This window comes from Maniola jurtina, chromosome 7, assembly GCF_905333055.1.
Source record: "Maniola jurtina chromosome 7, ilManJurt1.1, whole genome shotgun sequence".
NCBI classification, from domain to species: domain Eukaryota; kingdom Metazoa; phylum Arthropoda; class Insecta; order Lepidoptera; family Nymphalidae; genus Maniola; species Maniola jurtina.
In genome coordinates, this window is record NC_060035.1 from 7,010,977 (window position 1) to 7,022,859 (window position 11,883).

The window sequence follows — 11,883 nt, forward strand, 5'->3', positions numbered from 1 at the left end:
GTCCACCTGGGTAACCAGTTTGCCCTGGGTAGCCGGGTTGTCCTGGCTGTCCTGGTCCACCAGGTTTCCCTGGTTGTCCAGGCTGTCCTGGTCCACCTGGTTGTCCTGGCTGTCCTAGTCCACCTGTTTGTCCAGGTTGTCCTGGTCCACCTGGGTAACCAGTTTGTCCTGGGTAGCCGGGCTGTCCTGGTCCACCTGGTTGTCCTGGCTGTCCTGGTCCACCCGGTTGGCCTGGCTGTCCTGGTCCACCAGGTTGTCCTGAACCGCCTGGGTAACCAGTTTGTCCTGGGTAGCCGGGTTGTACTGGCTGTGCTGGTCCACTAGGTTTTCCTGGCTCTCCTGGCTGGCCAGGTTGCCCTTGTCCACCTGGGTAACCAGTTTGTCCTGGGTAGCCGGGTTGTCCTGGCTGTTCTGGTATACCGGGTTTCCCTGGCTGTTGTGGTCCGCCTGATTGTCCTGGCTGTCCTGGTCCACCTGGTTGTCCTGGTAGTCCAAGTTGTCCTTGTCCACCTGGGTAAGTGGTTTGCCCTGGCTGTCCAGGTTGCCCTTGTCCACCTGGGTAACCAGGCTGTCCTTGCTGTCCTGGTCCACCCGGCTGGCCTGGTAGTCCTTGTCCACCTGGGTAGCCAGGTTGTCCAGGTTGGCCTTGTCCTCCTGGGTAGCTGGGTTGTCCTGGCTGGCCTTGATCACCAAAAAAAGGAATTATCATTGTGTCACAAAAATATTAAAATAAATCCATACTAATATTATAAATGCGAAAGTGTGTCTGTCTGTCTGTCCGTCTGTCTGTCTGTCTGTCAGCTACCTTTTCACGGTCCAACAGTTTAACCGATTCTGACAAAATTTGGTACAGGGTTAGCTTATATCCCGGGGTCGGACATAGGCTACTTTTTATTCCGGAAAATCAAAGAGTTCCCACGCTAAAAACCCATCCGCTTAACCGATTTGTATGAAATTTGATACCGAGGTAGCTTGCGTCCCTGTGATTGACATAGGCATTTTATCCCGGAAAATAAAACCGTTCCCACGGGATCTTTAGAAACCTAAATCCATGCGGAAAAAGTCGCGGGCATCCTCTAGTCACCTATATTTGAGGGAATTTTAATGAATTGTCTCACTGTTATCCATACAAATATTATAATGCGAAAGTTTGTCTGTCTGTCTGTCTATCTGTCTGCTACCTTTTCACGGCCAAACAATTTAACCGATTCTGATAAAATTTGGTACAGGGTTAGCTTATATCCCGGGGACGGACATAGGCTATTTTTTATCCCGGAAAATCAAAGAATTTCCATGGGATCTCCGATTTGTATGGAATTTGGTACCGAGGTAGCTTGCGTCTCTGTTATTGACATACTCGTAGGCAACTTTTTATTCCGGAAAATCCCACGGGATCTTTAAAAACATTAATCCACGCAGACGAAGTCGCGGGAATCCTCTAGTCACAGATAACTTTAATCTAGAATCTTGATGGCAAATAAGCGGTTGTTTGATTATAAAAATTATACAGCCTCAAGTTTTTGATTGGGTTTTAATTTTTTTTAAATCATATTATGTAATTATCCCTGGGTTCTATGAGGTTCCATGATAATATTTATAATTGGAGTCGGTGCCAGCGAGGTGCCAATGGGTTCGGTAATAAATTAGATTATTTTTTAACTTGCTGATGCTTGCGACTTTGTCCGCGTGGATTTAGGTTTTACAAAATCCCATGTTTAACTTATTGATTTTCCGGGATAAAAAGTAGCCTATGTTACTCTCTGTCCTTTCAGTTAACATTATACCAAAAATCAAGTCAATTAGTTGCTTAGTTAGGGGCGCCTACGATCCAAAGTAGGTATCTGAGTTTTCCAAAACATCATTTTCAAATAAATAATTATGTATCTGGGCAACGTCCATCTTGACACCTTGACATTTGTCAATTGACATAATATTATGAACCTAACGGTTAGTTAACTTGCTTTTCTACAAGAAAACTAGAAAAGAGCTGATAACTTTTAAACGGCTGAACCAATTTTTTTGGATTATAGCTAAGAACACTCTCGATCAAGCCACCTTTCAAACAAAAAAAACTAAATTAAAATCGGTTCATTCGTTTAGGCGCTACGATGCCACAGACAGATACACAGATACACACGTCAAACTTATAACGCCCCTCTTTTTGGGTTGGGAGTTAAAAATACATACAGTACGTTAAATTTTCTTCGCATCTTGTTTTTGACATACTGCCATTGATTGCAAGTGATGATTCCTTGCCTTGCCCAATAATCCAGTTATGTTATACTCGTAATTATGAATAGTTTTTGGTATTCGTACCTGGTCCACTCGGTCCTTGGCCGCCTGTTTGCCCGGGGTAGTATCCACCTTGACTTCCTGGGCCGCCTGGACCACTAGGACCACCAGGGCCTCCAGGACCACCTGGGCCGCCAGGACCACCAGGTGTGCCAGGAGTTCCTGGTGAACCGGGAGTGCCGGGACGACCTGGTGTACCAGGGTAATAGCCACCTGAAGAGAAAAAAATTATTAGAAACAGAAATTGACAAATGACGATATCTATTTTGTCCAGCATCTAGTCTCAGGTCAAAAATTGAGACTATATTTTGGTAGATTAAATAAGTAATATTTCCTTATGCATGCAAAATAATTGCTTAAAATAATTATATTCATAATAATCATTTGGCACTCTTACCTGGTCCACTCGGTCCTTGCCCTCCTGTTTGTCCAGGATATTGATTTCCTGGACCACTTGGACCACTAGGGCCTCCTGGGCCTCCAGGACCACCAGGGCCGCCAGGGGTACCGGGAGATCCGGGTGAACCAGGAGTACCAGGACGGCCTGGTGTACCAGGGTAGTAGCCACCTGAATAGAAAAAATGTTTTTTCGTAAATTTTACCAAAATTTATTCTTGCCAAATAATAATTAATCTCTAAAAGTTATTAATAGTTCTTTGGCACTCGTACCTGGTCCACTCGGTCCTTGGCCTCCTGTTTGTCCGGGGTAGTATCCACCTTGACTTCCTGGGCCACCTGGACCACTAGGGCCGCCGGGGCCTCCAGGACCACCTGGGCCGCCAGGACCACCAGGGGTGCCGGGAGATCCTGGTGAACCGGGAATGCCTGCCTGACCTGGTGTACCGGGGTAGGAGCCACCTAAATAGAAAAAAATGATTTTTCATAAATTTGACCTTTATTCTTACCTGATCAACCCATTTCCGCCCCACTACTGAGTACGGGTCTCCTCTCAGAATGAGAAGGGTTTAGGCCATAGTCTGCCACGCTGGCCCAATGCGGATTGGCAGACTTCACACACCTTTGAGAACATGGAGAACTCTCAGGCATGTAGGTTTCCTCACGATGTTTTCCTTCACCGTTAAAGCAAGTGATATTTAATTGCTTAAAACGCACATAACTGAAAAGTTATTGGTGCGCGCCCGGGATCGAACCTCGGGTAGTTCTGGCACGTGGTGGTAGTGAAGAGTTTCTGTTCTTTTCACAAATTTTAAGTGTGACAAGCACAGTGATGTTTCTAGCATTCCAACGTCCAAAAAACTAGCAGTTTAACTAGCAGCATGATAATATTCAAAATTATTTTGGATTAAACTAATCTACTGAAATTTGCACCTTGATATGAAAAAACGATTATAATACCAGAATTACGAAACAAAGAGTAATGTGTTATACCTCATTTAAATTGGCATTAAATCAGCAAGTTTTTCTGATACAGGGTCATTTTTCCGTAGTACATTTTTTTTTCACAGTGCGCTTTTAAAGTGACACTTAATTTTTGGTAACGCTTTAAAAGTTTTGGAAAAAAATTAATTGCTCTTGTAATTTGATAGCCAGAGCCTCAATAGAAGGTTTGTAGTGCTGATACATTATCCAGTAATGACAAAACATCGTTTGTTTTATTGTTTTTTATCTCATTTTTTTTTTAATTAGTCTAATTGTAAGAGAATCTGGTATTTTGTTAAAAAACCCAAAAATATTCATAACTCTTAGGGCAATTTAAATATGGCCATGCTGTAGAAAACTTTTTTGCTGGAAATGACCTCCTCTATCTCCCTATTTCGTTTGATCCACGACTTTTTGACCACCCTGTATATGTAGTACATAGTATGCCAGGATTTCATATTCCTAACTAGTTTAGTTTTTTGAGATAGCCCCTGTCACAAAAATGGTTTAAAATAGACAATGGCCCCCAATTCCTTTATTTTTTAAGATAAAAAAGGTTTTTTTATGGCGCCTTTTTGATGATGTAAATAGAATTTCTAATTCAAGATTCAGTATTCTTTATTTGCAGAAGCGTTTTTTACAACGATTAAGTTATTAAGTACATACTGTCCAGTAGAAATGTTTCACCTTACACAATCAGGCATGCAAAATTAGTACAAAGTAAAATTCATATTTAAACTATTCTTTTTTCAAAAATTCACCTTTTGAGTAGAAGCACCTTTCTATTAGCTACCGTTTAAGCCTTAAATGAAATAGGTTTAATGTAAGTTCTTTAAACGCTTTTGGTATTTTATTGTGAACTATAATTGATTTTACTGTGCAGTTTTTTAATAGCACTTCTACAACCTTGCATTTTATTTTTGGTTATAGGTCAATGTTCTACATCAAACACCTTTAGGTGTTTCCAGTTTTGTAACTCATTACGTCTACGAGCTAGAGACCTGAGACTCAGACAAACAGACAGACGGCAGAGTGAGATTAATAGGGCCTTTTTACCCTTTGGGTACTAACCCCTAAAAGGATTATAGCACTTAGTCTCAGGCTTTAGAAACAAAGAAGCTTTATTTTTTTGTTGACCTTACCTGGTCCACTCGGTCCTTGACCACCTGTTTGTCCGGGATATTGACTTCCTGGACCACTTGGACCACTAGGGCCACTTGGGCCTCCAGGGCCACCAGGCCCGCCAGGTCCGCCAGGTCCGCCAGGCGTGCCGGGAGATCCTGGAGTACCAGAAGTGCCTGGAGTCCCTATAAATAAATGATTATTCATGATTTTTTTTAATTTATACCAGAAAGTTGCAACAATAAAGAGAAAATGAAAGAAAAGTAATATTGAGAAGAGATAATTAATGTCTTTATTGTACCTACATAAAGCTATTGATAATAATTTGGTAAATATGTGAACGCTGACGTCACAAAATCGAAAAATCTTGACTAAGCGACTGACGAGTGCACAATTCACATGTCATAGTCACTTTTATATCACTTAGGTACCTAGGTATAACGTCACTTTTCGGTCTAACCAGTGGCTGTGCCAGCGGCGTACCTTCCTACGTTTTACGATTTTGGGTTCCTTCGTCGTAGTATAGAATATTAGTATGGGTGTAATTACAAAGTAGTCAAACAAAACTAGATAGTTTACATAATATTAGTATATTAAGATTTCTTTTCTTGTCGATAGAGATTACCGAAAAAGGATGAATTTACTTTCACCATACAGGTACGTACGTAGATATACGTCCCCTATTAGGTATCACCTTCGCAGACAAAATATAGATCATATAATAGTGATAATACCTAATTGAAAATCAAGAATTACTATAGATTTGTAGGTTTCCAATTTGAATAAACTGCAATAAGGTAGCTCACTGTACCTATCTTACATTTTTGATGACAACAAAATTTACCTACTCCAAAAATGACTTTATCATTTACCCTCCAGGCTACGGGTCAGTCACCCTCCATAATTAACAAGTACATATGTTTTTTTAATTATCAGTAAGTATTATAAAATATATAACTTACATCCGCCTTGACTGCCTGGCCCACTAGGCCCACTTGGTCCACTAGAGCCGCCTATAAAAAACGAACAGCGTATTTAATAATATTATGAAATAGTTAATGCCCGCGAATTCGTTCGCGTTTACTACATACATTTCAAGCCCCTATTTTATCCCCTTAGGGGTTCAATATTCAAAAATCCATAATCCACAATATGATGAGGCATAAAGACTTATATACATATATACCTACCCTACATCAGGCATAAAAAAGCGCCGTCACCTAACCGCAAAAATCTTGATGAAATTAAATAATTTTCAAGTGAACGTAATTTTCATAGATCAAATTCCTAAATCTCCAATAGTTTAATTTTTTGTCTAATACACCGTATAATGTCCACAATGTACAAACCTTGTCCAGGGTAGTAACTGCCAGGAGGGCCTCCTGGGCCACCGGGACCACCGGGGCCACCAGGTCCGCCAGGACTACCAGGAGTTCCGGGAGTGCCAGGAGTTCCAGGCGTGCCAGGATAACCGCCTACAATTCATTTAATAAGCTATTTATCTGACTATACAATTATTAAGTATCAATCTGTCTTAGCCTTTTATAGTAAATACAGCTGGGCATTATAAAATCACTGTCACTAGTCACTATCCATATTATAAATAAAAAAGTGTGTTTGTTTGTTGGTTTATTAATTTATTGGTTTGTCCTTCAATCACGTCGCAAAGAAACAACGGATTGTAATGTTTTTTTGCATAGTTACCTACAGTTAAAAACCTAGAGAGTAACATAGACCCCTTTTTGTCCCGAAAAATCAAAGAGTTCTCACGGATTTTTTCTAAAATATGTGGATGAAGTAGCGGACGGCAGCGAAGTAGTTAAAAATAAAATTACATAGCTAATGAAATAATATTTTTAATTGATTGAACATGACAAGTACCTGAACCACCGGGTCCGCTAGGTCCGTTGGGACCACCTGGTCCATATGGTCCATTAGGACCACCGGGTCCACTGGGTCCGCTTCCTGAGAAGACAGTAAAAAAATAATAATTATTATACAGGTGTAAATTAAAAATTTATAACACCCTCGACAAGCGAAGGTTACAGAAATAACTAGAAAATAGTTGATAACTTTTAAACGGCTGAACCAATTTTTTTGGATTATAGCTAAGAACACTCTCGATCAAGCCACCTTTCAAACAAAAAAACTAAATTAAAATCGGTTTATTCGCTTAAGCGCTTTATTCACAATCTATCCCGGCTGTACGTATATAATGTATTGTGTATAATGGCCACAATGTACAAACCTTGTCCAGGGTAGTAACTGCCGGGAGGGCCTCCTGGGCCACCGGGACCACCGGGGCCCCCAGGTCCGCCAGGACTACCAGGAGTTCCGGGAGTGCCAGGAGTTCCAGGCGTGCCAGGATAACCGCCTACAATTCATTTAATAAGCTATTTATCTGACTATACAATTATTAAGTATCAATCTGTCTTAGCCTTTTATAGTAAATACAGCTGGGCATTATAAAATCACTGTCACTAGTCACTATCCATATTATAAATAAAAAAGTGTGTTTGTTTGTTGGTTTATTAATTTATTGGTTTGTCCTTCAATCACGTCGCAAAGAAACAACGGATTGTAATGTTTTTTTGCATAGTTACCTACAGTTAAAAACCTAGAGAGTAACATAGACCTCTTTTTGTCCCGAAAAATCAAAGAGTTCTCACGGATTTTTTCTAAAATATGTGGATGAAGTAGCGGACGGCAGCGAAGTAGTTAAAAATAAAATTACCTAGCTAATGAAATAATATTTTTAATTGATTGAACATGACAAGTACCTGAACCACCGGGTCCGCTAGGTCCGTTGGGACCACCTGGTCCATATGGTCCATTAGGACCACCGGGTCCACTGGGTCCGCTTCCTGAAAAGACAGTAAAAAAATAATAATTATTATACAGGTGTAAATTAAAAATTTATAACACCCTCGACAAGCGAAGGTTACAGAAATAACTAGAAAAGAGTCAATTTTTTTGGATTATACCTAAGAACACTCTCGATCAAGCCACCTTTCAAACAAAAAAACTAAATTAAAATCGGTTTATTCGCTTAAGCGCTTTATTCACAATCTATCCCGGCTGTACGTATATAATGTATTGTGTATAATGGCCACAATGTACAAACCTTGTCCAGGGTAGTAACTGCCGGGAGGGCCTCCTGGGCCACCGGGACCACCGGGGCCACCAGGTCCGCCAGGACTACCAGGAGTTCCGGGAGTGCCAGGAGTTCCAGGCGTGCCAGGATAACCGCCTACAATTCATTTAATAAGCTATTTATCTGACTATACAATTATTAGGTATCAATTGTTTTATTTTGTAGTAAATACAGCTGGGCATTATAAAATCACTGTCACTAGTCACTATCCATATTATAAATAAAAAGTGTGTTTGTTTGTTGGTTTATTAATTTATTGGTTTGTCCTTCAATCACGTCGCAAAGGAACAACGGATTGTAATGTTTTTTTGCATAGTTACCTATAGTTAAAAACCTAGAGAGTAACATAGACCCCTTTTTGTCCCGAAAAATCAAAGAGTTCTCACGGATTTTTTCTAAAATATGTGGATGAAGTAGCGGACGGCAGCGAAGTAGTTAAAAATAAAATTACCTAGCTAATGAAATAATATTTTTAATTGATTGAACATGACAAGTACCTGAACCACCGGGTCCGCTAGGTCCGTTGGGACCACCTGGTCCATATGGTCCATTAGGACCACCGGGTCCACTGGGTCCGCTTCCTGAAAAGACAGTAAAAAAATAATTATTATTATACAAGTGTAAATTAAAAATTTATAACACCCTCGACAAGCGAAGGTTACAGAAATAACTAGAAAAGAGTTGATAACTTTTAAACGGCTAAACCAATTTTTGTGGTTTATAGCTAAGAACACTCTCGATAGAGCCACCTTTCAAATAAAAAAACTAAATTAAAATCGGTTCATTCGTTTAGGCTACGAGGTCACAGATAGATACACAGATACACAGTCAAACTTATAACACCCATCTTTTTGAGTCGGGGGTTAAAAAGTAGAAAACACACGAAATTACGAAAAAATGACGGCATAATCTAATTACAATAAAACTACAAACCAGTGGTATGCATTAGACGATTCAAAAGTATGTACTTGTAAAAATATTCATATTTTATTACGAATGATGTACAAACAGGCTGTAAGCAGAACGCTAGCAAAAACGAATATAAGTGATAGTACTGATGATTATTATAAGATAGCATAAAAAACTATTTTTTTAAACCTGCATTTTTGAAAAGCTCGCAATGTATTGCAAACAAAACATCTGACTGATGCTAGGTGTCACTAAAATATCACCAAACAAGTTAAAGTGGTTACTGAAATTGGATTGTGTTTACAATAGAATCACAATAACGCTTTTCTGCTAGCATTCTAATTATATCCTGTAAGTACATATATTAAAAAAAAAAACACTGCTGGAAACTTAAGTTATAAATGGATTTTAAATATAGGACCCAAACAGAACCACAAGGACCCAAAACAGTATTTTTAACTTTGGTCCGTCTTTCTGTCTGTTCTCTCTTCATGCTGAAACTACTGAACAGGTTTGAATGCAATTTGACATATTTATAGTAACTCTGAATTAAAATTTAGGATATTTTTTATTCTGAAAAAAAAATACGTACCGCCGGGGTACTGTCCACCACTTGGGCCACCTGGCCCTCCTGGTCCACCTGGTCCACCAGGGCTACCAGGAGTACCTGGACTGCCAGGATATCCTGGTGAACCTGGAGTGCCAGGGCTTCCAGGCGTGCCCGCAGTTCCTGGGTAATAACCACCTTGTCCTAATAACAAAAAATGAAAGTAATTGTCAAATATTTATTGATGATCATAGACTCCACAATAGTAATTCTAGACAACAAGATATTTATCATGAAGAAATAATAAAAAACTTAATAATATTACGCAGACTTTTTGTCTTTATTTTTTTCTATTTTAGGATTGCGTACCACAAAAGGAAAAACAAGAACTCTTATAGGATCACTTCGTTTGCTGTCTGTATGTTTGTCTGTGGTCAAGACCTGTCAAGGGATTAACAATCTTTACGGTACTTTCCGTTGACCTAGAATCATGGGCAGGTAGCAATGTCTTTAGGGTACAATTAATGAAAGGAAAAATGTGAAAACCGTGAATTTGTCATCACAATTTTAATAACAAATAACCTTATTCCTTATACGATGTTACGGGACTCTTCGTGTGCGAGCCCATCTCACACTTGACCTAATTCATATTAAAAACTCCTGAGATTTAGACCCTGGGATCCCAGACAGAAGCAAAGCTTTGCATACAAAATGCGCTGTCTGTTGTATTTTCTCTGTTTTGTAATGAGGTGCGTTTCATCCCAGCCCGTTCGTGACGTCAAAAAATTGGTCAAGTGCGATCCAGACTTGCATACGAAAAATTCCGTGTTTTAATTTTCATGATGACCATTTTGAAGTGTTTATTATTAGCTGTTATAGCGGCAATATAAATACACATTCTGTGAAAGTTTCAGCTCCCTACCTATAACGGTTCACGAGATACGATAATAAACAGACGGACGGACGGACGGACGGACGGACGGATAGCGAAGCGGAGTAATAGGGCCCCGTTGGCACCTGTCAGGCACGGGACCCGAAAACGATTAGAAACACGTACCGGGGTATATAACACCGGGGTTCGGGTTGCTGGTTTGGCCGGCGCTGTCGGGCGGCGGGCGGGGCTGCGTCGGCGGCTTCGGCTTCGGTTTCGGAGGAGGAATCGGAGGAATACCGCCAGGCGTTCGACCACAGCCTTTAGGCAGGTACAGCTGGTCCCACGGCACTATCTGGCCTGGTTCCGGACTTGGGGTTACTGCACTGAAAAACACATTTTTATTTTTAACGCGGCGAAGAAAAGTGAAACTTCAGATGTTATCAAAAAGTGTTAATCCTCAATTCACTCCTCAGTAAAAAAAGAAATGGCCAATAAAATCGCCACCCCTACAAATCGATTAATTCTGGTTGGTGGCTTTTTACAACATTGTAAAGAACGTCGGCTTTCTAGTCGAGGGAGCGGGGATCGTAAGTTTTAAGCGATTCAGTATCACATGCTTTTTAAGTGAACGAAAACATTGTGAGGAAACTTGCATGCCTGAGTATTGTCCATAAAGTTCTCAAAGGTATGTGAAGTCTGCCAATCCGCATTTGGTTTTCATATCTTATATTTTATAATCCGAGAAAAGTTTGAATTGTAAGGTAGGTTTGGTTTAGGGCCTTAATGCAAATTAAGCTTTTGGCTCCTTGTACTCAAATAAATATACATACTTTTCATCATATACATGGTTCGGATCTTCCGGAAAGACTTCGACAGGTTTCTCAGGCTCCACCACCCTGTAGCCGTGGCTGTCGGCCACGTAGTGCGTCACACGCAGGTAGTTGTCCGGGTCGACGTATCCGTAGCAGCCGTACGTGACGCCGTCCGGACCTCGGTTCTCGTGGTGGAACTGGCCGTTGGGACCAACATCGTAGCCAAATCCATACGCATCTATAAAATTTACCATCAAAATCTTTATTGTTTATACAGCACAGCACCTTCTGCGAGGTTCCCGAGTTACGAAGTAGGTAAGCACAGAATCCATACTTCGATACTATTAATATTATAAATGCGAAAGTGTGTCTGTCTGTCTGTATATCTGTCTGTCTGTCTGCTACCTTTTCACGGTCCAACAGTGTAACCGATTCTGACGAAATTTGGTACAGGGTTAGCTTATATCCCGGTGACGGACATAGGCATTTTTTATCCCGGAAAATCAAAGAGTCCCCGCGGGATTCCTTAAAACCCATCCGATTTGTATGAAATTTGGTACGCAAGCTACTTAGCTTGCGTTCCTGTAATCGAAAAAGGCAACTTTTTATCCCGGAAAATCAAACAGTTTCCACGGGATCTATAGAAACCTAAATCCACGCGGACGAAGTCGCGGGCATCCTCTAGTAGTGAATAAAGGTGAACGCACACTTATCGAGCCGAACGCGTCGAACGAGTCGAACGAAACGGATTTTAGAATTCACAATGAACGTGGCGGAAACTTTTTTTACGTCC

General features: G+C 40.5%; 1 protein-coding gene across 6 annotated transcripts in view; it reads right to left on the minus strand.

Annotated features, from left to right (window-relative positions):
* Positions 1–11,883, minus strand: part of LOC123867222 (collagen alpha-2(IV) chain-like) — a 45,479-nt gene that overhangs the window by 7,203 nt on the left and 26,393 nt on the right. For 2 of the 6 annotated variants that reach the window (XM_045909161.1, XM_045909159.1), the window contains exons 3-17: positions 11,109–11,328; positions 10,462–10,661; positions 9,450–9,608; positions 8,446–8,529; positions 7,919–8,044; positions 7,575–7,658; positions 7,043–7,168; positions 6,676–6,759; positions 6,144–6,269; positions 5,757–5,807; positions 4,815–4,979; positions 2,962–3,150; positions 2,690–2,860; positions 2,317–2,505; positions 124–681 (exon numbers count right to left, since the gene is read on the minus strand). In XM_045909161.1, the coding sequence (XP_045765117.1) occupies positions 124–681; positions 2,317–2,505; positions 2,690–2,860; positions 2,962–3,150; positions 4,815–4,979; positions 5,757–5,807; positions 6,144–6,269; positions 6,676–6,759; positions 7,043–7,168; positions 7,575–7,658; positions 7,919–8,044; positions 8,446–8,529; positions 9,450–9,608; positions 10,462–10,661; positions 11,109–11,328 (2,532 nt within the window). Of the gene's footprint in view, positions 1–23; positions 682–2,316; positions 2,506–2,689; positions 2,861–2,961; positions 3,151–4,814; positions 4,980–5,756; positions 5,808–6,143; positions 6,270–6,675; positions 6,760–7,042; positions 7,169–7,574; positions 7,659–7,918; positions 8,045–8,445; positions 8,530–9,449; positions 9,609–10,461; positions 10,662–11,108; positions 11,329–11,883 lie in introns of all 6 variants that reach the window. The other 4 variants (XM_045909162.1, XM_045909160.1, XM_045909158.1 and 1 more) reach the window with 4 other exon arrangements.